The sequence below is a fragment of the Lathamus discolor genome, chromosome 2, assembly GCF_037157495.1.
Source record: "Lathamus discolor isolate bLatDis1 chromosome 2, bLatDis1.hap1, whole genome shotgun sequence".
NCBI lineage: Eukaryota > Metazoa > Chordata > Aves > Psittaciformes > Psittacidae > Lathamus > Lathamus discolor.
In genome coordinates, this window is record NC_088885.1 from 76,414,689 (window position 1) to 76,441,400 (window position 26,712).

A 26,712-nucleotide genomic window follows, 5' to 3' on the forward strand; every position below is an offset into this window, starting at 1 on the left:
GAATTGTGCCATCACACCCTGCACTCTCCTCTTTCTGGGACTAACATAATTCATAGAATGGTTTGGGTTGGAAGAGGCCTTAAAAATCTCATCCAGTTCCAACCCCCCTGCCATGGGCAGGGACACCTTTCACTAGAGCAGGTTGCCCAAAGCCCCATCCAGCCTGGCCCTGACATTCTCCACAGAGTAGGAATACACCTCACACCTCTGATCCAATGGTGTTTTTTTTTTTGTTTTCTATAACCCTACTAAAACTCCAGCAAAGAGCATCTTTTACTTTAAAGAAACAAAATGTACACAAGCAGTACGTGATCTGACTCCACGTAGTTTCTGTATGCAGTGTATGCCTATTAATTAAGTATTAAGGACCTTGGATCCAAGGCTAGCCATGCCTTGATACGAATACATAAGCATGAAGGAATACATAAGCACGAAGAAAATGGGTCCATGGCCATGGAATTTATTCTACCAGGTAAAATATTTTGAAATAATTATATATTTACAATCTATAATATAGTCATATCTACAGCAAAAGATTAGAAAAACTGTAGAAGTGCACATAATCTCTGTTAGCAAATGAACTTAACTACTTCAGAAGAAATAATAAGCAAAATTTATTCGTAATAGAAGACAATAATTTAGATGGTATTTTCTTTTTCCCATTTTAGTATCATTCCGGAATAAATCTTGTATGATTTTTTTCTCTCTTTGCAAGTGGCAGTTTTCTCTAGAACCTGCTATAGAAGGTTTTACTGCTGACTTCAGTGAAGGTAAATCTTTGTTTCTGAAGAAACCATCAATTTAACTTCTTACGGGATTCAACAGATAAAAGCATTCACTTCTACTCATATTTTTTATCCTCAAAAATATGCAAAAATGAAAATACCAAGCCCGTATCTGTACATTATATTAGTCACCAAAGGAATCCTCTAAGGCAAAATAAGACAATATTAATGCAACAGAGTATAAATATAAATGAAATGCTATAGAAGGGGCAGGAGCCATAAGCTGCTCTAGAGAAATGAGAGGAGGATGCCTGATCATCTCAGGCACAGCAGTTAAGAAACATCACTACGCAAACCTAATGTCTTAATGGCATTATTGAGATAATGTTTTAAAAGGTACACTGCAGCAGGAACATGTCTGTTACCAAACTCCAGTAAAAAAGTTTAATTACAGAAAATAAATTAAGTTAAATATAGTACTTTTTTTTTTTTTTTTTTTACAGACACTTAAGGAAATCAGGTGACAAAATACATTTTATGGACAAAAACAGTTTCTCTTGCACCAGATTACAGAAGCAAGAAATAAAAATAACAACCACAGAACTAATCTGAACAAAGCCAGTTCAGATGCAGCTAACTTGGAAAAAGCAATCTGACTCAGAACTGGCTCTGGGTCAGCTTGGGTTCTAGTGCCACCTGCTGAAATAACAGCATTTTCCCACTTGCAACCACAGGTAATATGCAGTTTAAATTAATCCATTGCATTAGAGGGCAATATGTGAAGGAAAGTCACACAGAAGATGAGATGCTTGAGTAATCTAAGTGCACATCAAGACTGCCATATACTGAACCTAGCAAATTGAGAACCTTCTCTTGAATGATGTCAACCTGCTCTGAAGGGCAATAGTCATCCAAACTTGATCTGTAACAAGGAATTGAAAAAAGCATGAGAGAGTATAGGTATCACCACCATGAACACATTTCGTATTCTTCTAATGCTCTGCATCAAGGCTGAAGCTACTTTCAAATTGTGATGAGTTCTGCCTTGCAATATCCCTTCAAAGCATAGAGCTCCTTCTCAATACTTTCAGTGGTAACAGTTTGCAAGTTTAATATAAACTCTGTGGTGGACCAGGAATGTGACCTATTCATTCTTCCAATTCTACTCTCTTCCTCACTCCGACACAGAACATGTTGGCAGTCAAAGTTAAAGCAAATGATGGATTAAAGGACTGGTGAAAAGTTAAGATCAAAAAATTCAAATTCTACTAGTAAAATAGTTAGGAAAACTTGGGAAAAAAAAAATCTTCACAATCCTTGGGATATAGCATTATTTACAGTATCTATTAATGAACTGCAAACAGCAAAAAAGCGGAGCTGACATTTCTTGGGTTTTATGTCTGTCAAGATCTACATAAATGATTCTGCTTTCTCTGCAAGAGTGGATGATAACCCTGCAGCTTGCACAGGAGATACAGCTTTCTTTTATTGCAGGTGTTAGCCATACTAAATCTTGTTGACAAGAACAATTTCATGTCAGCTTCTGCTATTGTTGACTTCCCTTTAAGGGCACACTTACTATTTTTGAAGTGATTAAATTACAACAATTTGTTAGCAGATACACTGTTGTCTTCAAATTAAGTTTTCCCAGGACAGATCCCTAGTTATCCCATGTCCCTGGCCTCAAGCTCCATCCTTTTCTCCCAAATAAAAGCATAACTTTTACCCCACACAAAGCTTTACTAGAGCTTTCTAGAATATAAATTTCTTCCAGCCTAACAGATGAAAGCCACTTCCATCAGAAATTTTGGCAAAACCAAAAATCCTATCTGTAGTACAATAAGCCCTCAAGCAATAGAATAAAGAATGTGCGATTTCAGCCCATGCAGGCTTGCCCAAGCTAGCTTTGCTCTAACTAGCGCAATACAAGTAGTGGAGAAGTATGAACCTCAGTGACAGCTATCAATCTCAGCACACTCAAGGCCTCATCACAGGCTTTGTACAGCCTGTGCTGAAGCTGATTAAGTCATCATGTTTTTACTGCTTTTGCAATCTGTGCTAGCTATTCTAAATCCCAGTAAAATTGGCTGTCAGCACAGAACCTTCCCTTAGCTGTGCATATACTGTCAATGCTTTATGTCAAATTGACAACTGTATCAGATATCAATTTTCACTACACTGTAAAGTTTCCATTTTAAGACAGAATATAAGACATGCCAACCATTGCTATATTGATAAAATCATTTAGCTATGTAAGCATAGTCCGAGAGTTTTAAAGTAGAAATGTCTACATAGTCTTACCGAGCAATTGTCACGAGCGTGGGCTTAGGCATATTTTTTAGTAGAACTTTAATGGATTTTATGAGGCCTTCGATCTCCTCTTCAGTGCTAACATGGTGAGGAAGCTCCATATAATCACAGGTCAGACCGGCCTGATGGACCTACATGTAAATTAAACAGAGATCGAATTTCTGATGATGAATTACTGATGTAGCTTGTGTGCAGAAAGCCTCTAAAATAACATCCCTAGCCTAGTAGGTAACTTACTCTCCAGGCAGGAAGATCTGCTTTTTTTTTTCCCCAACTTGTTCTTTAAAGAAAATGAATAAAATTCAGAGGCCATATGGATTGCTTCATTATCTTCAGTACACTGGACTTCTCCTATGAATTCAGAGTATGCTGCAGTCCTTGAAAATTATAGGTCTGATCTTTTACAAACAGGCAAGTTCTATAAGGTATATCAACACACTCTGGTAAAATGAAATCATCTTCACAGGAAGCAGTCTAAGATGACACAGTCCTGAGAGATCACAATAATGTCCTCTAAATATAAACAATACTAGAATTTTGGAAGCTTGAAATAGAAAAGCTGGCCTAAGTAACAAGACATATAAAAAAAGGAAAACTACCAAAATCTCACAAATTCAACGTGAAAATGAATCAAAAAGCAAGCTTTACATGAAGCATGATCTCCTCCCTCCCTGTTGAAGCTATGCATTTGAAATGTGTCTACTTTCTGGTCTTTTACCTAGTCACCTACCATTTCATAGTCTGGGCTTTCCATCCTGGTTTTCAAACTGTGAACTAGTTGAACAAGTGGCTTCATTCTGGAGTTAAAACAAAACCAAAACTTCTTAAGAGAAACAGTTGGAAACATATAATTACCTTAAGTGTAAAAGAGAGGGATGAAAAAAAAAAGGAAGAAAGGATTTGGCCTAGGATATGAAAATGAACTTTGCCCCTGTCATCTGGCACCTGAGAAAAATGGAAGTTATCAGTACTATTGTAATGTTTCACCAGTTTTGGGGTTTTTTTTTTTAGAAAGCCCCTATACTCATAACTGCCTCTGGCAAGGCCTCTTTGTGCTTCTTTTAACGCAGACCTGGAGAGAAGCTGTTGTAACTCAAAGTCACACGAACTTGATAGAAAATGCTTGGGGTCACTGTAACACAGGTCTGGCAGTAACAGCTGCATTTGATGGGGAAAATGTGTGATTTTCCTATGAATGGAAAGCTCGGACTTTTGTTGTTTCTTTTAAATTGAAAACAGTTTAAAAGCATGCTGGATGCTTCTGAGATATTTTGTGAACACTGTCACTCAGGTACAGTCTTTAATCCACTTTCATTTTTCCATAGAAAGCAGAACCTTTGTGAACCCCATAGAAGTCTTTCACTGTGTCCTCCATAGTTTGGTGTTTTTTTGAGAGCTCTGCTTCACACAAGTCACTAAATTTTTAGTCACCAAACGTGCCTCCCTCCACAGGCAACAGAACTTGCATGAAGCTTTACAAGGCTGATCTTGGAAAGCTTACCATGATACTGAAGACAGACTGCCTTTTCTTTTGTTTTGACTCTTTCTCCTCTAAATGAAAGGAAAAACGGTGGCCTTGCACAGATCCTATCCAGCCTCTCTCCTTTTCTGTTGGCAAAGTGCTGGGAAAAACTTCAGTTCCCAAAGTATTGTTTAGATTTTAAGACATTTAGAAATCTCTTACCCAGAATATGAAGCCCACTTCTGTAGGGTTTCTTCATCATCACTGTCACACAAATCTGCAAAGGCTGCTTCCAGATCTTCTAGCTGATGAACACGGTTTTCAACACAATCCAGCAAGCCCTCCTTTACGTAAGCACATATAAAAGTATGTTAGGAAAAAAAGAGGTAAGAATATCATGGCTTACCCTATGATTAAATTCTGAAATTACTGATCTACTGGAAGTCGGGCATCAGAAAAAACTGATTCATTACTACAGAATATCTTTTCAAGTGAATAAGAACAAATACCTGAAGAAGCTGTTATACCTTCAGAATTAAACACCTGTATTTGCTCTGTCTTTCCCACAAATATAAATAAATAAAAACCCCCAATAAAAGCCACAGCTAAATTCTGGCAGAATACAACAGAGAGCTAAGAAACTGTATATAAGTAATTACTGAATTTGTTTCTATAGCACTTAAATGCTCAGATGGGTACAACCTTTACATTTTTATAATGAAAGGAGAATTTATTTTTTAAGTAAAAAAAAAAAAAAGAATATTATTAATTCAAATGCATTTTCAGGGAAAAAAAATAAAAACACAACAAAACAAATTATTTGATGCTCTGAGGTTGTATCAGATCTGTGTGCCTGAAAATACATGAAATTATATTAATGTCAGTTATTGCTCTGATCTTGCAAAGGTTTACGCCCTTTCTTTAAAAGTTCAGAACACATAAAGAGACAGTCTTCTTGAAGTGAAGCTACATACATGAATACAGTTGTATATGCAACCATTTGCAGAAAAAGATCCTACATAACATCAAACGAAAAGCAATGCTTAGCATATTTGGTATAAAAAAAAATGCATCAGGGTGTAAAAATTATTAAAGAGCACACTGGAATAGAACATAACAATTCCCTCTTCAGACTCTGCTGGCTACATCATATAACAGATGCTGCTTCTTTTGGCCAGTGATGTCAACTTTGGGCTAATCTTTAAGAAGAGTTGAAGGCATCGACCGTTCATGAGCTACGGATTTATGATCCTATTATGGGGTATGAATAAGATACTTTTCTGTACATCACCAGTAACTAACCTTATAGACATGTCTGATCCCTCTGTATACTACATAAAACCCAAAACCAACCGACCGACCAAAACCAAACGATACATTATTATTTTATAGTATGACAAAAATGTACATCCAACTACAAAACCAGATTTTAAGAAACTAGATATCCAGGATATTTTCTGAACCTTTGAAAAACACAAAGCTCACATACTTTCTACCTTCAAACCCTTTAATTGACTATCTCACTATAAACCCATGCATGAGTCTAGTCTTGACTTGCTCAGTTCTATACCTATCCATTACTCACTGTCTGCTAACAATTTCAGTTGTCTCCTATAAATTTGTTGGTTTTTGTAAATACCTTATGTCCTAAAATCAAATCATACTCAGCACTTAAATCACAAATGTTTATCCTTTTTAACTACCTTTTAAATAGGTTTTATTGCTGATTGACTACGAAATATGAAAATCAATTTGACAATCTTCCATATATCTCAATTTCTTTATACACACATTAAGTTTCATTTAACTGTGATAATTATGTGTATTGAATCTCCCTGTAATAATGTTAGGATGAGATTATGAAAGCAAAGACAAGATCTTGTTTAGAAACTACTTGGTGTAATGACCATTAATATGGCTTTCTCCATGATTTGAATTCAGGGCTAAACAACTATTTTGGAAGCTACAGCAGACTTACATTTCCATGATTCAGAAGCACACAAAACATAAAACGAGTAATACATCACAGAGTGTAACACCTTCCTTTCCACATACAAATAAATAGGTTTGAAAATAAAATAAAACAAAACAAACAAACACACACACAAAAAGCCCCAAACCAACCAACCAACCAATCAAAAGAAAACAAACCAGAAAACCAAAAAGGCCAGGCTGGATGGGGCTTTGAGCAACATGGGCTAGTGAAAGGTGTCCCTACCCATGGCAGAGGGACTGGAACTAGATTCCATGATTCTATGAAACCATGCTATGATTCTATAAAAATACTAGTTAAGACATTGTTAGACATTGAGCATAGCTCTGAATATCAAGGAAGAGCAACTAGGGCAGGGAAGGTGAAAACTGGGTGGAGGAACAAACAGAAAAAACAAACCACCAAAACCAAAACAAACCAAAGCCTCACCAAAACAATGCTCTGTTGAGACATAAAAAGAACACTACTGCAGATGACTTACTATGTTTTCATTTCTTCCTTGTCAATTACCACTTGTTTACGGAAATTAATTTTCACACTCATGCTAAATATTTATGCAGTTCACATGTGTAACCAAAATGTTTAATAGGAAAGAATTCCTAAGTTGCTGCTGATTAGCATTCAGCCTGCTGCGTAGCTTAACTCAAGACCACTTCATTAAGCACCTTTCACAGGTTCCTTCCTTCTTGTAACTCATTATTATTGGGTAAGTAAAAAGAATCATACCCTCAAACATCCAACAAGGAAATACCATACCTCTGTCGCATTTTTATGCGGCTTCTTGAAACTGTACAACTCTTGCAAAAGCTCATATTCTGTCTTTAAAAAAGAAAAAAAAAAAGAGGCAAAAAAATTAGACTCTTCAAATCAGAAACAAAACCTTAAAAGCTTTCCTTCTTTAAAAAAAATAATTTGATCACCAAGATCATTCCTCTATTCTAGTATTGCAGATAGCTATCAAGGTAGGTGAGGAAGAGGTGGTAAGGCTTGAGAAAACAATACTTCATGGCCTCAGCTAAACATTTTGCAATTGTTTAACTTCAAACCTGACTGCAAAACCACAACTTTAAAAGCTAAGTATTTACAATCTGTTAGTTAAAAAGTCTCTGAAATTAATCATACATGCTGCTGAACTAAGGTCCCAATGAGATACTGAGTAAAACTGAGATGGCAGATTTAGGCAGACAAAACAGGAGAGTATGATCATAAAGGAAAACAGGACAGGTAAAGGCTTCAGGGTAGTTGGACAACAAGTTCACAACTAAACTATTACAGGGGGTTGTCAGCCCTACTCCTTGATCATATTCAGGTTTAATTAATCAAGGATAAACAGATCTTGTTATTTAACAGCATTAAAAAGGTGAACACTCATTAATTTTTCAGAGCAGAGGTAGAAAGGAAGGGTAGACTATTCAACATTTATAGAAATACAAAGCATCTTTAGGACAACATTTTGGATTTTAGTCTTTTTTTGGTGCAGAACACAATACTTTTCTGGAATGGTGAACCATATCTGGTTTTTAGCTTTTCCTTGGATTCTCACATTTCAAGTGTTAACTTGGGGAATTTTTTGAGAATGGAATTATTGCAACTTCGAATAGGAGGAACATAGTTAAGAAATATGAACTACAAATGAAATCATTATATGAAAAAGATACACAGGGTGCTCTGCGCAAGTCCACTTCCAGAAGCGGCTCCTAGGACTGAGAACCTATCATAGCACAAACCAAACAAACAAAAAGGCACAAGAAACAAAACACCCACCTCCCTAAAAGAACAACGAACCAAACCCCCCACCCCCTTAAAAAAACCAAAACAAACCAACCCCCCCTCCCAAAACTCCTCCATTATTTTATTCAGAATGTATTTCAAGTCCTAAGAAGGGTATTGTCTTATATGGCAAGACCCTCATGGTGCTTCCCCTGTACACTTCTCTATGTGATTCAGAACAACTGGCACTGCATAATGTCTGAAGATTCTGTAGTCATCAATACTTAAAGTCAGAAGCTAACAGAAGTCAAGGGAAACTCAAGGGAAACTGTATTTTCTTTTTCTGGTGAACAAGGAAGCAGTAGCCTAGCTGAAACTCAAAGATGCTGTATGCTTTTTAGCACAGGCTGAAGTTAAAACAATGTTAAAAAATAGATTTAAATGCTAAAACATTACGGATATCGCAGAAAAAATTGTAAACCTAAATGCCACACCCAACTTTCAGGGCAGATTAGTTAGTTCCTAAAAATCCTGTTCACGTCAAGAAAACTTCCAACAGAGGAAGGTCAGGTTAGATATAAGAAAGAATTTCTTTACTGTAAGGATGGTGAGGCACTAGAACAGGCTGCCCAAGGAAGTTCTGAATGCTCCATCCCTGCCAGTGTTCAAGGCAAGGCTGGATGGGGCTTTGAGCAACCTGGTCTAGTAGCAGATGTCCCTGCCCATGGCAGGGGGATTGGAACTGGATGATCTTAAGATCCTTTCCAACCCAAACCACTCTATGATTCTATAAAACCTACTAACTGCTTTGCTCCTTTGAGGATCTATATATTTATGACGCCATACAGATGATCTACCTTTGCTGAGCAGCCAAGTTATAAATGAAATAGAAGGCAGAGTCTTAAGATTTAAGTGATGGCATCAGAGACAACACCTGCTTGCTTATCCTTACAGTCAGCACTCCAGATAAAGAAAATAAGCATTAACAGCTTCTCATCAGGACAAGCTATTACTCTTTGGATAATCAACACCACCATTCCTTTTGAAATACAGAAGCGCGCCAATAGCGTGCTGTAGGAGGTAAAAATAATCATACAATCTGTTATCACTCTCTGATAAACCTTGTGGGTATTTGGAACATTAACTGTGGAAACCCAAGCAAAATTTATGTCCCAAGCAACAAGCAGAAGTGAGCAATATACCTCTGAGCCTGAATACGCACTTGATACCGATTTCAAATGTAAGGATCTACCCCTATTAGGTTGTTGTAATTCTTGCAGCGTACACTCACTTAGAATGTCTCTCCTTCAAATATTGCCATGAATCACAGAATCATGATTAGCTGATCTGCTAATTTAGCTTAGATAAAAATTTCCCCATAGACACAAATGCTAGGACTGGTTCTCTTTTGTGAACGGTGAGGTCTCCCCATTGTCATGCTTACCTGTGTGTACATTTCTTTGAATGGATTTTTAACTGAAAAAAAATCTAAGTCAATGTCTAAAACATATGCATCCCCTTTCTTCAGTACTTGGCAAACATCTTTAACAACATTCCTTATTGGGCATTCACTGTTTCTTAGAGAGCTTGAAGCTGAGCACTCTAAGGTTTCTGTCCTGTTCAAGGCACTTGTATTTTGCACTTCCTTTTTCTTCACATTTGAGGTGCTGTAATCAAGGTTAGGAGCCACTGATGAAGAGGCAGAAGCAGTGCTTGCTGTGTCATCTGTATTTAGCTTCAGTCTCTTAGCAGACGCTACTTCACCATTTTCTTCCCCGTTGTTTGATGCTTCAGTAGGATTGATGAGAATGACATGTAAATTCAAAGGTTTCTGGTTTTCCAGCTGATCGGCAGGGACATAAAGACCATCACTTAAAAAGTAATTGTCTGTACCTGTTACCCTACAATTGACAAAACCTCACAGTTAATATACATCTTTGCAAAGAACTGTGAAAAAAGTATGTACACTTTAGGGCTACTGAGAGGAACGAATAGATGTTTGATGGGCAACAAAAGCAATAAAACTGTGTACACAAAATTATTTATTTTAGTCTGCAGGTTTTTAAGTTGAAGGTTTTTCTACTTCTACCTCTTTATTGCTAAATAAATATATTAAAATATCACTCTATATTTTTTATGATAGCCCTGCAAGGTTCTAATGAATAAAAAAAAGATTCTACATTATGTGCTGCTATGATTAATTTGTCATTGAATTGCATTTTAAAGACACAATCCAGAATTTAACATTTAACATTTAACAAGATACTGTCAACATACAGCATATAACATTTCAAAGCTATGATACTTTGTGTTGGATTGTGTTGGTCCTAATTTTTAAGGAAAATTCTGTTAGTTGTGTTTGAGAAGTACCCTGAAAGCCACTGGTAGTGATTTAGTAAAATATTATGAATTTTAATAGGTAGCACTTAAAATTTTTTTACCACCAATACAGATTACATGTTCTAAGCGGGGGAAGCTGGTAACTTGAGGGTGAATAGATACGTTATCAATGGAATCCACTTAATTAAAAAAAGAAAATAATCAGCCAAACAAAAGCAGCAATGTTAAAAATGTCTGCTTACAGTGAAAAATGAAAGAATCTACATTTTCAAGCCACATTTCAGTGCATTAAGCTTGAAGCATCATAAATTCAGTTTTAAAAATAAGCTTAAGAAGAAGTGCGAACTTCCGCTCACTTGTGTTAAGGCCTCATTTGATTACTAGGTATCACCATCAATAAACAAAGCCAAATAATTTCTTAAGCAGCAGAAATCTGAAGCTTAGTTCCCCAGTGTTTCGTGGCTGGATTATCCTGAGCTTGCTAAATTATCTATTGCCTATCCAGCCACATATTGCCAACAAAACTTTTAGGAAGTTAGTATTTCTGAGGACTCTTTCTCTTTCTTCCTTCATGATTTTAGTAAGCCTAGAACCTAAAGAAGAGGTACCTGACCATCTTCAAAAGGCAGCTTAAAATGTTGTTTTCAAGACTGCTATGGTGACCAGAGGATCTGTGGGAGATCTATGCAGCCATCATGAAGTATTTCTACATGTGTGCTAGTTCTCCTGGTTAAATGTAACTGAAAGCACCATTTTTGTCTTATTTTTTATATTTATTTTAGACCTTCAGATTCAGAATTGTAGAGCTTTAGTGTTTTATTTAAGGTGGTAAACCAAAGCATTTTTCTGCTTTCTTCTGTTAAACTTGCTTCAAAAGATTTATTCTGATACACTGGCAAAACACACTATTTGTACATGCCCATTCAAGCTGTACAAAATCATAATGCAGTGAAAACGGTGAATGCGAAATTGCCATGGACTGCATGAATCCCACAGGTCTCTGATCGGCACTTGAATCACAGATTGACTAAGACTGTAAGAGACATCAGGAAGTCTCTAGTCAATCATCTGATCAAAGCAGAACTAACTTCAAAGCTACGTGAGGCTGCCCAGGGCCTAATCCAGGGGAGCTTTGACTTTATCAAAGAATGGAGAATTCACCACCTGCCTGTGTACGTGATTCAGCGCTTAACTAGTAGTCTAACTTCAAAGCAAAAAAAAAAAAAAAAATCTAGAAAACAAACAAAAAAAACCCAAGCCCACAGCAGCAAAATAGAATCATGGATGATACGAAATGAAAATTTTGCTAGCAAGATCAAAGACTAAACAGATAGAAACTGAACTGCTTTTTCCCATCCCCAACCCCCCCACCCCATAAAAAAAAGAAAAAAAAAAAAAAAAAGGGAAAACTTTACGCACATTAAATGCCCAGATGCCCAGTTTTGTCACAATGAAGATGACAAACTTTATCCTGACTGGTACATTTAGGTTCTATTTAGAAAATGAAATAAAAGCTGTCTTTCATCTTCTGTCCAATGTTTTGCTATAATTCTACTGAACACAAATCTCTGAACTTCAAGGGTCAGTCAGTCCTAGTGCATTTAACCATGTAAGCACACCCTGAAGGGAAACTTATCAAAGGAACTAGATGAACATAGCTGGATACGAGTACAGAATCAAAGCAGACCAAGTGATTTTTTTTCCCATGCAGCCCAAATGTGACTTCTCTGCCTGTTTTGATCCTGAACAGTAAAAACCAGTTTGTCTTAGAACTGTTTTCTTAAGTATGTTACTGTGATACGCAACTGCGCAAAAAGTAATTATGAATTTTGTAACATTTGCTAAAGATCAGTATCCCCTTCTATTTCAGGCCAGTTTTATCAAAGTGATCTCATTTACTTAATTATATCTTATTTTTATACTGTGCTATGAGTTAGGCTAGAATTTGGCATTCTGTGATTTATCGGTAAAGCAAGAAGGATATCCCATCAATAATTCTATTTTAACTGGTAGAGAAAAAAATGGATGCACTGAAAAATCACATTTTCCTTATGTTTAAAAGTATTTAATATCTATTATCATATGATCCTCTGTTTATAATCCTTGATATGTACTCTCTTTGGGTGAAAAAATGGCTGGACAAACAGATCCATGGTGGTGACCAACGGTTTGAAGTCTCGTCAACAGCTAGTTACCAAGGACTGTCACTGTTTTGATATTTTCATTAATGCCCTCAGCAATGCACTCTTAAGAAGTTTACAGGAAGCACTGAATCTTGGGGAGTAGCTGATACACTAGAAGACAGGTTGGCCTCCTGAGTGACCTAGACAGCCTAGAGGAACAGCCCACAGGCATCTTATTAAGTTAAAATAATATACATACAATGTCCTGCATCTGGGAAGGAATAACATGCAGCAGTACAGGGTTGGCACAGACAAGCAAAAACCTGAAGAACAGGAACTGGTAATCCCAGCAAAAAGCAACTTGAGCATCTGTGAGCAGTACACCCCTGCAGTGATGAAGACTATTCACAAAATTTCACTGCATAAGCAAAGGTCAAGGGAAGAGATTTCTCCTCTTATTCAGCACCAGTGAGGTCACATTTGAAGTAATCTGCCCAGGTTTGGGCCCCCAGGACAAGACAGACATCAATAAGCTGAAAATCTAAAAAAAGCTGCTAAGGTGATTAGCAGGCTGGAACACATGATGAACAAGGGGAAACGGAGGGAACTGGGCTTGTTTTGTCCTGATAAAGGAAGGCTGAGTGTCGTGGCTTAAACCCAGCCACGCAGCTCGTCCACTCACTCCCCCCCTTCTTTCCCTCCTTCTGCTCCCGGAGGGATGGAGAGGAGAACTGAAAAGAATGCAACTCCCACGGGTTGAGATTAGAACAGTTTAGTAACTAAGGTATAACACAAATCGCTACTGCTACCACCAATGATAATAATGATAAAGGAAATAACAAGGGAAGAGAATACAACACCTCAACACCAGCCGACCGATAACTCACCCCCCCCACCCCACCGAGCACCAACCAATACCTCATCCAACCCTGCAGTCAACTTGCCCTTCCAGGTAACTCCCAGTTACATCCCGGGCATGACGTGCTGTGGTATGGAATACCTCTTTGTCTAGTTTGGGTCAGGTGTCCTGTCTCTGCTTCCTCCCAGCTTCCCCTCCTCCCCGGCAGAGCATGAGACTCAGAAAGTCCTTGGTCAGACTAAAACATTTGTGTGGTAACTAAAAACACCGGTATTATGAGCACTGTTCCCAGGCCAAAAGTCAAAACCACAGCCCTGGACCAGGTACCAAGAAGGAGAAAAACGACTGCTACTGCTGAACCCAGGACACTGAGGAAGATCTCACTGCTGCCTTCTGTTACCCAAATCCTCTCTTAAAAATAACTGCTGAGATTTTTTTTACTTTAATGAGACCTAATTTAAAACCTGGGTAGCTGGAATGAAATGTGACTAGCTAGAATTACCTTTTAGAAAAAAAGAAAAAAAGGCACATCTTCACTGTGTCCATTCACACAAATAGTCACATTAGGTCCTAAGGAGATCACAAATACAAATGAAATTTTTATCTTTATCCAAGAATATATAAAAAAAAAAAACCCTGCCCACGAAAAGCTATAGATAGCTTTTAGATTGCTAGTATAAATCAGCAGAAAATTTACCTGATTGTAGTTGTTGATATGTCTTTCCCAATTAAAAAATTGTGTTTTCCTTCTGAGATCTGCTGAGCCCAGGGTGGGTGAAGCCAAACTACCTGAGAAATATGGCCAGCATAAACAGCAGGCATAATCCAGTTCTCAATACTTAATTCACTGTAATGAATGGAGAAAAACAGGAAACAACACTGTTACTTTCCCTGTAAAACATGGTCAAGAACACCACAAACATCTTCAACATTTTGAAAGCCCCCATGCAAATTTCCTGAAATTAGAACCTTGTGTAAGGATCACATCATCAAAGAAAGAAAAAGGAGATCTTTATTCATAAACCAGACCAACAATGTCTATAGCAGATTTTTAAAAGTTAGGATCATACAGTTCAATCAGCTTCACTCTTAGCATGGCACTTTGATTAATAAACTACATAGCTTTGTTGTCCTTTTTCTCTTGATCCATCAGAGAGAGGAAAGCGCAAGGAGCATCATCAATGCTATTCTTAGTGACTTCAAACTGACCTCTTAAGAATATTTTATTGTAAACTGATCTAAGATTTAAATATAATCTCAGTAATTAAAGAGTCAATTAGTGTCTACAGATTAGCATCTTTTCTCATTATCAACACCCTTTTTTTTCTTCAGGTGTACAATATAGCCCACAAAACTTTTTATTTATCTAACAAAAAGAACAAAATCTTGACTATGGGTAGGATGACACAGGTACTTACATGCATCACCTTGTCATGGCTGTAAATTACCGTAACATGGAAGCAATCAACATTTATTTTAAAACAGGAAGAGAAAGACAATAGCAGGGATCACTCTGCGGCTTGTTACCTACCTACCTACCTAAGAAGTCAGGAAGAAATACTGACCTTAATGATCTTAGCAGGAAAATCTTGTTCAACTTCCCATACTCACCATGTCAACATAGCATATACTATTTCAATTTCAAAGTCAATTTTTCAGAGTGAAGAGAGAAAGGCTATTTTAAAATTACAGCTCTTCAGCCAAATCATACACTGAGTGATCTTCTGTTACCCAGAGGAACAACTTAGGCTAATAACATGATATACTACTGAACGACTGAAAAAAGGAAATTCATACATCCTAAATTGCTTGATATGCAACATAACCTTAATCTTAAAATGCCTGATACACATTCATAAAACACAACTTTTTCCAATTAAGAAAAGTTTTAGGCATAAGTGAAAAGGAAAAATATACAACTTGAACCTGACTTATGCCTCTTTGGTTCATATTTCCTATGCAGCCGTACCAATATTCAGTGTAAATCAAATGCAGCAAGAACTAGACTTAGAAGAACTCTGATGCAGTATCTGGGACTTACCTAAAAAGAGCTTCTTTGTCGTATACAGTGTCTGCAGGCATATTCACAGGAATAAGAAGGTCTGGATGGGAATCGAGATGAACAAAGGTGATGTTACTGCCAGGAAGATGCTTTGAACCAATGGCACGATAGATGAAAGGCAGCACCTGAAACACCACAAATAAAAACACTTCAATTATAACCAGTGGGCTGAAAAATGTGACAGCTTTGACAGCAAAACCACCAGTCCCACTCTTTATTTCTTTAGAATTTGGATTAGAGGGAGGAGGAGACAGAAGACAACACAACGGGAAAACAACTGCAGTGGCAAGACAACTCATGAACTGTAATCATTATGAGCCCAAGTGTTTCACACAAGAAGATGCTGAAGAATTAGCACTTTACTCCCTCTTTCCCTCTTTATCGGAAGTCTTGTTTGCAGTAGCTCCTCTAACTAATCATTCAATTCAATTCCTAGTTGTTTGGGGGTTTTTTTGTATTTACAACTGAACTACAGGAAATCCCTTCCTCCTCTGCAGAAAATTGCTCTTGCATTGCCTTATCCATGCCATCAAGCTTCCTCACCATGCGGAGAGGAGATACAAATATTTCATTACTTGCATTTTATAAGTTAACTGGTATAGGAGTGAAAACTGTCCCCGCCATGATTTAAACTTCATCTGATCTTTAAAACTATCCCCCTCCAGAAAGGGCTTAATTCCTAATCCCTACATGACTTAGTGGCTGCAATAAAGAGGCTACTTTTCTCAACTGCCCAACATCATTCCCTGCTGAAGGTCTTCACTCAAAGGTGAAAACCCAGGAGATAACATCGATAACATAGCAAACCACTGAAGTGAAATAATATAGGGTAGTAAAAATGTGAAAACTGATGGCTGATTCCTGATACCTCTTAGACTGGACTGCAGTACATGAAGTGTCTCCCACAGTAACAGCCGTAGCTGCCAGAGCAAATCCAGCCAGGATTGTGCATTACAGCCCTGTTATACAGGGAATGTGAAGACTGTAAAGGTACTGGGCAACAAAACTTACACATGATCTCTACATTACAACAGAAATGGAGCTATGTTGATTTTTGGCAGAAAACTGATTAAAATGACAAATCCTGCATACTGCATGGACATACCTTTAAACATAACTTGCAGCTGAAATGTATTCCATCTGTCTAGGAATAACTTCCACCTTCTACCCAGTACATGTGCAGTAATATCAATACTGCTGTAATAGTAGCTAACACAAGATAAAAAATAACAAGTGTTCCCTCATCCATGACTTTCACTTCTTCAGAAAAAGGAAGTAACCTGAACAATCTACAACCTTTGCAATTAAAAGCAGTTTCATCTCAGGTAACTGCTATCACAGATTGTGAGACCTTGCTACCGCACGATTTCAGGTACTTGTAGAGAACAAGGTCTTTTGAGTTTTCTTTTCTCCAGGCTTAACAACCCCAGTTCTCTCACCCACTCCTCATCAGACTTGTTCTCCAGACCCTGCACCAGCTTCATTGCCTTTCTTTGAACATGCTCCAGCAACTCAATGTCTTTCTTATAGTGAGGGGCCCAAAACTGACCACAGTATTCAAGGTATGGCCTCACCAGTGCTGATGTCCCGGTTTTGGCTGGGATGGAGTTAATCTTCTTCCAAGTAGCTAGTATAGTGCTATGTTTCAGATATAGGATGAGAATAAGGCTGATAACACATTGATGTTTAGTTGTTGCTAAGCAGTGTTTACACTAAGTCAAGGACTTTTCTGCTTCTCACATGAAGTGAGAAGGCTGGGGGTGCACAAGAAGTTTGGAAGGGACACAGCTGGGACATCTGACCCCAACTGACCAAAGAGATACCCCATACTATATGATGTCATGCTGTGTATATAAACTAGGGGAATATCTGGCCATGGGCCACTGCTCAGGAACTGGTTAGGCATCAGTTGGCAGACAGTGAGCAACTGCATTGGACATTGCTTATTCTATATATTACAATTCTCTTATTATTATGATTATTATTTGCCCTTAGTTTCTGTCCTATTAAGCTGTCTTTACTTCAACTCACAAATTTTACTTTTTCCCCCTTTTCTCTCTCATTCCACTGTGGGTGGGAGTGAGCGAACAGCTGTGTGGCTTTTTGCTGCCTTACAGGTTAAATCATGACAGGCATTTTTGGTGCCCAATGTGGGATATGAAGCATTGAGATAATGACACATCTGACCAGAGCTTGTAAAAAAAAAATTGTTATAAGCATTCATTATATTAGCTTAATGGTCACTGGTCACAATGTCGATTTATTTTCTCTCAAGAGTTGCTGTGAATGTTCTCAGATTTGTGTTCTGTAACACTTTAATTGCTGCATATGTTCCCTTTTGTGTGCTGTTTTATCACTTCTGGGGGCTGTGGAAAGGTTATAATTTGGTTGCACTTTGTAACACTGGTTTATGATACTATTAAATTGCTAGTCCTGAGACTCATCTGGTATTTGTACTCAGCACTGCCACAATCTCGTACTTCGGGAGCCATCTATTGGATACTATCAATAATTACACCTTCCTCCTTTCCTCAAAGAGTCAATCTGCGGGGGAGATACCTTCCTCCATCTTCTCCTTCTCCTCCAGACTAATTACAATCGCTCCTGAAAATTTTTAATATCCTCAGGATGATCAAAGCAGCATGTTCCTATTGCTATGTCTCCTAAATGTGTTTCAGGTCTTGTTTACAGTTAAACAGCTATCTAGGAACACCACACAGGGACCTGCCCACAGACTGGACAGTTATGAGTGGCAGGGTGTGTGGGATAGTATGAGCAAGTACCTAGGACAGTGGGCACCTCTAGTGTTTTGGAATTTCACCCCTGAACAAGTGCAGAATCCGGAAAAAAAACAGTAAAGCATTTGGAAAAAAAAGTATGCTGTTACCCTCGCAATTCCAGAGACACAAATCACTGCTATGTGCTGGGGCCTGGCCCATGCCTACAGAGCCCTGCTCAACACTCTTCAGTACCCTCAAGGAGAAGAGATGGTCTCTGGATCTGACAACAAAAGGACAGGCACTGCAGCTACTCTAAACCCCAAGACAGACACAGCAGCTGAACCAAAGAACCAACCTGTGCCAGTATCAGTTGCCCCTATACACAAGAAGAAATACTGTAAGAAATCAGCCCATATGGTAAGGGATGAAGGAGGTTCTTTTAAGAGGGAGCAGGAGGAAGTGGACAAGGCAGACTTCTCTGAAGTAGGACCTTCGCAAAAATAGGAAGAGCAAGATAGACAGAAACTGCATGGGGAGGAGTAAGGGTTGTAAGTCATAAATGAATGGTAACCACCTGATCTCTATTCCTGAGTGAGCTGCAAGATATGCAAGATTTCAACCACTGTCCAGGCAAGCACAATGTCATCTGGCTGCTCTGGTGTTGGAATAACAGGACCAGTAGCCTGGAATTAGAGGGCATGGAAGCCAAATAGGTGGTGGGATCCCCTTCTAGTGAATACTGGATTGGAGAGCAAAGGATTGATCAGCACAACCCACTCACCATCTAATAGCTCCATATGACCACTGCAAAAGTCTAACGGAGAGTGGAGACTAACAGTAGACTATCGTGGCCTGAATGAAGTCACACCGCCATTGAGTGCTGCCGTACTGGACATGCTAGAACCTCAATATGAACTGGAATCAAAGGTAGCCAAGTGGTATGCCACAACTGATATTGCCAATGCATTTTTCTCAAGTCCTTTGGCTGCAGAGTGCAGGCTACAGTTCGCTTTTACTTGGAGGGGCGTTCAGTACACTCAGAACCGATTGCCCCAGGGGTGGAAACACAGCCCTACCATCTGCCATGGACTGATCCAGATTGCACTGGAATGGGGGCAAGCTCCAGAACACCTGCAATACATGGATGACATTATCACGCGGGGCGATACAGCGGAAGAAGTCTTTGAGAAATGGAGGAAAATAATCCAAATCCTTCTGAAGGTCAGTTTTGCCATAAAATGGAGCAAGGTCAAGAAGGGACCTGCAAAGGATATTGAGGTTTTAGGAATAAAATGGCAAGACGGACATCACCAGATCCCCACAGATGTGATCAAGATAACAGCAATGTCTCCACCAACTAATAATAAGGAAACACAAGCTTTCTTAGGTGCTGTGGGTTTTTAGATAATGTACATCCCAAATTACAGTCCGATTATAAGCCCTCACATGACCTAAAAGAATGATTCAAAATGGGGCCCTCAGCAACAACAAGCCTTTGGACAAATTAAACAAGAGATTGGTCATGCAGTAGCCTTTCGACCACTCCGGAGCAGGCAAGATGTGAAAAACGTGCTCTATGCTGCAGCCGGAGAGAATGGTCCTACCTGGAGCCTCTGGCAGAAAGCTCCAGGGGAGACTCGAGGTCGACCCCTTGGCTTTTGGAGTGGGGGATACAGAGGATCTGAGGCCAGCTATACCCCAACTGAGAAAGAGATACTGGCAGCCTACAAAGGGGTTTGAACTGCTTCGGAAGTGACTGGCACTGAAGCACAGCTTCTCCTGGTACCCGGCTGCCCATGCTGGGCTGGTTGTTCAAAGGCAGGGTCCCCTATACACATCATGCAACCGATGCTACATGCAGTAAGTGGGCTACACTTATTACACTAGGAGCTCGAACATGAAATCCCAGTAGTCCACAAATTCTAGAAATCATCACGAACTGGCCAGAGGGCAAAGATTTTGGCATGTCACCAGAGGAGAACATGACATGTGCTGAGGAAGACCCACTGTACAACAAACTCCCAGACAGCGAGAAGCAATATGCTTGATGGGTCCCACTGTATTGTGTGACAGCATCGGAGATGGAAAGCAGCTGTATGGAGTCCCCTACAATAGGCCGCAGAAACTGCTGTAGGAGAGGGCGAATTGAGTAATTTTACAGAGGTGTAAGCCATCCAGCTGGCCTTGAACATTGCTGAATGAGAAAAATGGCCAGTACTTTATCTCTACACTGACTCATGGATGGTGGTAAATACCCTGTGGGGGTGGTTGCAGCAATGGAAGCAAAGCAATTTGCAACTCAGAGGTAAACCCATCTGGGCTGCTGCATTGTGGTAAGATATCACTGCCCAGGTGCAGAACCTGGTGGTGAAGGTACGCCATGTAGATGCTCATGTACCCAAGAGTCGGGCCACTGAGGAACACCAGAACAACCAACAAGTGGATAAAGCTGCTAAGGCTGAAGTGGCTCACATGGACTTAGATTGGCAACATAAAGGTAAATTCAACATAGCCTGACAGACCCATGACACCTCAGGCCACCAAGGCAGAGATGCAACGTACAGATGGGCTTCTGATCGAGGGGTAGACTTTACCATGGACATTATCACACAGGTTATCCACGAATGCAAAACATGCTGCAATCAAGCAAGCCAAGCGGTTAAAGCTTCTTTGGTATGGAAGACGATGGCTGAAGTACAAATATGGGGAGGCCTGGAAGATTGACTATATCACAATTCCACCAACCCACCAAGGCAAGTGCCATGTGCTTACCAGGGTGGAAGCAATCACTGGATGGCTGGAAACTTATGCTCTCATGCCACTGCCCGGAACATTATGCTGGGCCTCAAGAAAACACATCTTCTGGCGACACAGTACCCCAGACCCCAAAGAACTGAGTCAGACAACAGGACTCATTTCTGGAAAAACCTTACAGACACTTGGGCCAAAGAGCATGGCATTGAGTGGGTATATCACATCCTATACCATGCACCAGCCTCTGGGAAAATCAAATGGTACAATGGGCTGTTAAAAAAACTACACTGAGAGCAATGGGTGAGGGAACTTTCAAACATCAGGATACACATTTACCAAAAGCCACCTGGTTGGTCAACACCAGAGGATCTGGCAACAGGGCTGGCCCAGCCCAGTCAGAACTCTTACATATTGTAGAGGGGGATAAAGTTCCTGTGGTGCACATAAAGAATCTGCTGGTGAAAACAGTCTGGGTTATTCCTGCTTCAGGTAAAAGCAAATGCAGCCATGGGATTTCTTTTGGAGAAAAGGAACACCAGTGTCAGCAAGGGACTATATGAAGTTTTTGCCAAGTTCTTACAGTTTGAGATGAATAGCCATTTATGTTTTATGCAAGACTGACATACTGAAAACACAGTGTATACATTTAGTATGAGTAGACTTGAAGCTAACTGAAAACATTAGTATAGAGAGTAAAACAAAGAAGGATCATTAATAGTCATTGTCTCAGTATTCCTGCCAAGTAACACTCTTTAAGTCCTTGGTTACCATGAAAAATCAGCTATCACAGCATCACATATTTTGCTGAGTCTTAGCAACAATTACCTGCATTAAGCTACTTACTTGCAAATTCAGAACATTATTTTAAATTTTCTTTAATAAGTTTTTTTACACTGAAATTTTCTGTTTGCGAAAAATCTAGTTTAGAATCTGCTTACGTAGAACTAAGGCCTCAGTTTATGCCTCTAAACAAACCCTATGGGGAAACAGAAACAGCAGTTCAAAAGCAATTCCTTCTTTACTCCCCTCTTCAATGACTTAACTAAAGAAGTTTCAAATTTAAAATTTCTCACCAAGTAGCAATCAATCTGCTTGTTAAAATATGACTGTATTTACTAATTTGCTGTCAACATGTCACATACTGAAGAGCTGAGTTTCCAAGTACTGCACTAATGCCCAGTTAATTTTAAGAGCAGTGTAATATAGGCATTATTTCCTTTTAAATACAATAACCAAAGAATAATGATTAAAACCATAAAAAGCCAGCAATAATCACTTAAAAAGATGCAAAAATCCCTTCATGTGATTAATTAGCTTAACCACTGAACCGGGAAGGAACTCAGGTCAGGTGGGCCCTGAACTTCGTTTATGTTTCAGCAGTGACAGCGAACGCAGGTTTAAGGTCTGTGCACGGCTGTGGAGGCGGGGACTGTTCTTATTCCCAAGGAAGAGTCCGGAGCCAGGAGAACCCGGCTACAAGGCAGTAAGAGGCTGCCGGCGAGAGTACAGGGGAGCAATCCACCGGATACCTCCCTTCGCTTCCACCTACCAGACTAAGCCTCCACGCAGCGCAGAAAGAAAGAAAGAAAGAGAGATACAAACGAAGTTACTCCCTACACAGCCCCAAAGGGACGCCTCGTTCGGCCGCACAGTCCCACCGCCCAGCGCCAGGCACTCACGTCCTGGTGGTCCTCCACTACCCACACAGGCAGAGCCGGGTAAGCCCGGAGGCAGCCCCCTTGGGGCCCAGCCCCGCTGCCGGACATCGAGCCCCCGCCGTTCATGCCGCGGCGGCGACGAGACGGATCCAGCGAAGCCCAGGTTTTACGCCCCGCTCTCACTCTCCTTCCTCCCCTCCCTCCCTCCCGGCGGGTGGTGCTTCCGCCCGCAGAGCCCTCCCACAACCCTCCTGTTCCGGAAGCCGGGGCGCTGCAGGCCCGGTGGCCTCGGCCGTGGGGCGCCAGGTGGGCTCGGTGTACCTGGCTGCCTGCGGGGGGGCCTCGGGGCTGGTGGGGGCTTCGCTTGGGCCGCTGCGCTCCGTTTTCCCCGCTGTTCTCCGCGTGGCGTGGGGGCCCTTGTGCTAGCGCGGGGGTAATGGTTCTGGAGGGGGGGTGGCTCGGCCTTGTTGGTGCTGACGGGCTGCTTGGTGTTGGTGAGGTTCAGGGTGGCGGGGCCCAGGCGGCCCCTGCCCGCGTGGCGGCTGCCTGGCCGGCTGCGGGTGAGGAGCCTTGTCCGTGTGCGGAATGGAGCCGTAGGGCAGGAAGGCAGAGCGCGGGCGGGTGCCGGTGTCATCGCCCGGTTTGTCTCCGCTCTGTTTACCTAGGTCCTTCGGTGGCCGTTGGAGGCCGTTACAGACTGCTGGGAGGCAGTGGTTGGATGAGGCCTTTCGTAAGGACTTTTCTTACTTTTGTTACAAAAGTGTTACTTTTGTGCGTGGCGGCTTCCACCAACAGAATACGTTTTTTCTGCTATGTTTGTCCTTTCCAGTGTTTTTGAACTTCTTTAAATGAAAATCAGATGCGACCAAAGTTTGCAGCGGAGGAGCTTTAAAATAATTTGGGTGTTTACAGTCGTTCTATGTAGCTTTTTTTTTAATTTTTATTTTATTTTTCTGGATTAGAGTTAATAATAGCAGTTGCCAGCTAAAATAATGGAAATAGATTTTCCCTTTACCCCTTGTTGTTTCTTTTTGAGAGCCTTTGCAAGGTTGGTGGGTACAGAGAAGGCACAGACTGACTGGAAGGAGCAAGTGGCTTTTTACCATTGTGGCTGCTACTTCCTAAGAAGTTGGGATTCTCGCTTACTTTGGCCTTTGGTTGTTCTGGAGAGGGAATGAATGTCATTGCTACCAATTCCAGTGGCTTCCACTGAGCCCTGCGTGTCTGAGAGACATAGGGCCTCTTGGTTCCTGCTTCTTAATGTCAGTCATTTCCCCCCTTCATTTCTTTTCCTTTCTTCCTCTGGTTCCAGAAGTTGTCTGCTCTCTCAGCAAGCTCCATCTTTTGCAGCAGTGGCACAAAAATGCAGCTGAAAGTAGTGCTCTGAGCAGTTTGGTTGGGCTGTGTTGCATGGTAGCAGGCAGGAGAATAATCTGTATGTGCACTTTAGCATCAGCAAAGCCTCAGTAAAAGTGAGCCTTTATTTTCTTTATCTGGTGATCTTTCCAGTTATGTGTGGTTGTCTCCTTTCCTTCCCTTTCTCCCCCTTAAAACAGGATTTGACTTCTGTGACTACTTAACTTTTTTTTTTCTCTTCCTCCATTCCAGCCAAGACACCATGAATGATTTCTTAATTTTATTTTTTTTTTTTTCTTTTTCCAGTTTTTGGAACTTAACATTGTAATTAAAGAATCAACTTTTAACTTTAATGAAGCACATTGGTTTTCATTTATAAACATTAATACAATGCAATAAATACAGGTATAGTTTTGAGTAAGACTTATGCCTACTTGAAGCAGTGGCAATTGCTGGAAAGGTAACAGGACCAAACAGGCAGCTGAGGTTTTTTTTTGGAACTGTTTATTTCAGTGGAATTGAAGTAGCAGCACAGTCTACATAATTTTTATTTCTGTAGCCTCTAAGATTCTCATTCCACAAAAATATGCCTACCTAGTGTAAAATACTTTGAAATATCTGTAGAATTCATTCCTTTGCTAAACTGGATCTCAGTTGTGAATGTAGATTGCTATTGTCTCATTTAAAGTTTACAAGTGGACCAGGTAACTTGCAATGAGGTGTTAGTAAAGTCATTCTGTCTGAAGTGTAGAATCTGTTCTAGAAAGGGCTCCTCATTTCAGGGCTTTGGGTGACAACAGCATTTGTTGAAATGAGTGGTTTCTTTGGTGTGGGGTGCTTGAAGGCTTTATATCAAAAGTGTCTAGTTTTGCCCCAAGTGAGAGAGAATGGTCCAGTTTGGGTTCTGGATTAAAAACAGTGGAGTGCTTTCATGGCTTAGAGACTTAAAGAAATCAAAGGGACATGTATGACTTTTACTAGAGGTCTGAGTAGCACAAAGCTCCCAGTGAAAATCAGTGGACGTTGTTCACTGCTTCTGTTAAAGGAAGCTGCAGGAACAGTCGTTTCAGCACCCTGGGAGTAGTTCTTGCAAATGCATTAAGGACATTCTACAAAACTTATGTGACACTGGACTTTTATTTTCCTCATTAAAGGTGAGCCATGTCTTTCCATTCCGGGCGAGGATGTCCCCGTGGTCAGGGGGGACCAGGAGCAAGAGCTTCAACACAGACCTACCGCCCTCAGAACCTACGGCAGCTTCACCCACAGCAGCCCTCCGTACAATACCAGTATGACCAGCAAACTACCCCTCCAACAACCTATTCAAACCCTCCAACCACTGGTTACATGCCTCCCAGGCCAGACTTTGTGCCCTATCCTCCTCCAGTGCCCCCTTCCACACAAAATCCCATCAGCCAGTGTCCCATGAGGCCACCATTTCCAAACCACCAGATGAGGCAGAGCTTCTCCGTGCCTCCGTGCTTCCCTCCTGCTCCTCCACCAGTGCCAAATCCTAGCAATACTCCTGTGCCAGGAACTCCTGCTGGGCAAAACACCTTTCCTTACATGATGCCTCCACCCACAGTACCACATCCTCCCCCTCCACCAGTCATACCACAGCAGGTCAACTACCAGCCTGTGTACTCCACAGGGTATTCACAGCAGTCATTCCCACCACCAAATTTTAACAGCTACCAGCACAACTCTGGCTCCTTTCAGAACAGCACTACCAACAGCAGTGGTGGCAGCACTCATTTTCGGCACACGGGTCAGTACCAGGGAGAGAAGTCACAAAGCGATCGACGGTCTCCAGACAGAAGCAAGCACTACGATGAGCACAGACATCGTGAGCACAGTCACATCCATGGTGACAGGCATCGGTCCACTAACCATGGGGATCGTCGGGATCGTGGACGGAGTCCAGATAGGAGGAGGCAGGAAAGCAGTCGGCACCGAGCAGATTATGACAGAGGAAGGATGTCACCTCATCACAGAAGTTACGAGCGTAACAGGTAACTTAGGGTATTTTCTGCTTGCAGAGAGAGAGAGCTGTCATCATTGTCCCATAGTACTATGGCATCAATGCAGTATTCTTCTATCACTCTTGTTTTCCCCTCTAGCTGGGGAGGTCGCCAATACTCAGGTGTTGTGGAAAGAGCTACTGTTTTGATGCCTTTTAGGTATGCTGCTTCTGCCTCACCTTTGCGATCTGGCAGATTTGTTGCCCTTTTCTTTTGTGTCTAGTGATCTAGGCCAGATTATTCAAGAAGATACTGGAAAGGTAAGTATTTAAATACTTACCAGGGCACCTAGATCACATCCTTTTTTTAGGAAACTGAACTTTCTCATGTCATGTATGAAACACTAATTCACACACAGTGTATGTGGAAATGAAGCCACTTTGATTTAGATATGCAAAGATTTAATTGCAGAACCTTACACAGTTGTATTTCAAAAACAAATAAACCAACCCCTCCAGACAAACAAAAACAAAACCCCAGACCTCACATTCAGTAAGTTTTACTTTGATTTCCAAAAGATACTTGAAGAGAGCAATAAGGTCTCCCCTGAGCTTTCTTTTCTTCAGGCTGATCAACCTCTGTTCCTTCAGCAGTTCCTCATAAGACTTGTTCTCCAGAC

General features: G+C 40.6%; 2 protein-coding genes across 3 annotated transcripts in view; one reads left to right on the plus strand and one right to left on the minus strand.

The window, feature by feature from the left end:
- Positions 1 to 594: 594 nt before the first annotated feature.
- C2H5orf22 (chromosome 2 C5orf22 homolog) lies at positions 595 to 22,912 on the minus strand. The gene is made up of 9 exons (XM_065667551.1): positions 22,738 to 22,912; positions 15,564 to 15,709; positions 14,220 to 14,369; positions 9,645 to 10,101; positions 7,247 to 7,309; positions 4,720 to 4,841; positions 3,766 to 3,832; positions 3,027 to 3,166; positions 595 to 1,647 (listed from the first exon to the last, which is right to left on the minus strand). Exons 1-9 carry the CDS (start codon positions 22,840 to 22,842, stop codon positions 1,515 to 1,517), a joined length of 1,383 nt encoding a protein of 460 aa, XP_065523623.1. The 5' UTR covers positions 22,843 to 22,912; the 3' UTR covers positions 595 to 1,514.
- A 34-nt stretch (positions 22,913 to 22,946) lies between these two features.
- The window catches only part of DROSHA (drosha ribonuclease III), a 71,804-nt gene continuing 68,038 nt past the window's right edge, over positions 22,947 to 26,712 (plus strand). The window contains exons 1-2 of one of the 2 annotated variants that reach the window (XM_065667552.1): positions 22,947 to 23,022; positions 25,227 to 26,084. In XM_065667552.1, the coding sequence (XP_065523624.1) occupies positions 25,234 to 26,084 (851 nt within the window). In that variant the 5' untranslated portion in view covers positions 22,947 to 23,022; positions 25,227 to 25,233. Of the gene's footprint in view, positions 23,023 to 23,214; positions 24,189 to 25,226; positions 26,085 to 26,712 lie in introns of those variants that run through there. The other variant, XM_065667554.1, reaches the window with a different exon arrangement.

Coding starts and splice junctions, on each gene's coding strand:
- C2H5orf22 (XM_065667551.1), bottom strand. CDS start 22,842: ATGAACGGCGGGGGCTCGATGTCCGGCAGCGGGGCTGGGCCCCAAGGG. Junction 15,710..22,737: donor TAGTGGAGGACCACCAGGAC/GTGAGTGCCTGG, acceptor GTGGTGTTTCAG/GTGCTGCCTTTCATCTATCG. Junction 10,102..14,219: donor ATATCAACAACTACAATCAG/GTAAATTTTCTG, acceptor TGTCAATTGTAG/GGTAACAGGTACAGACAATT.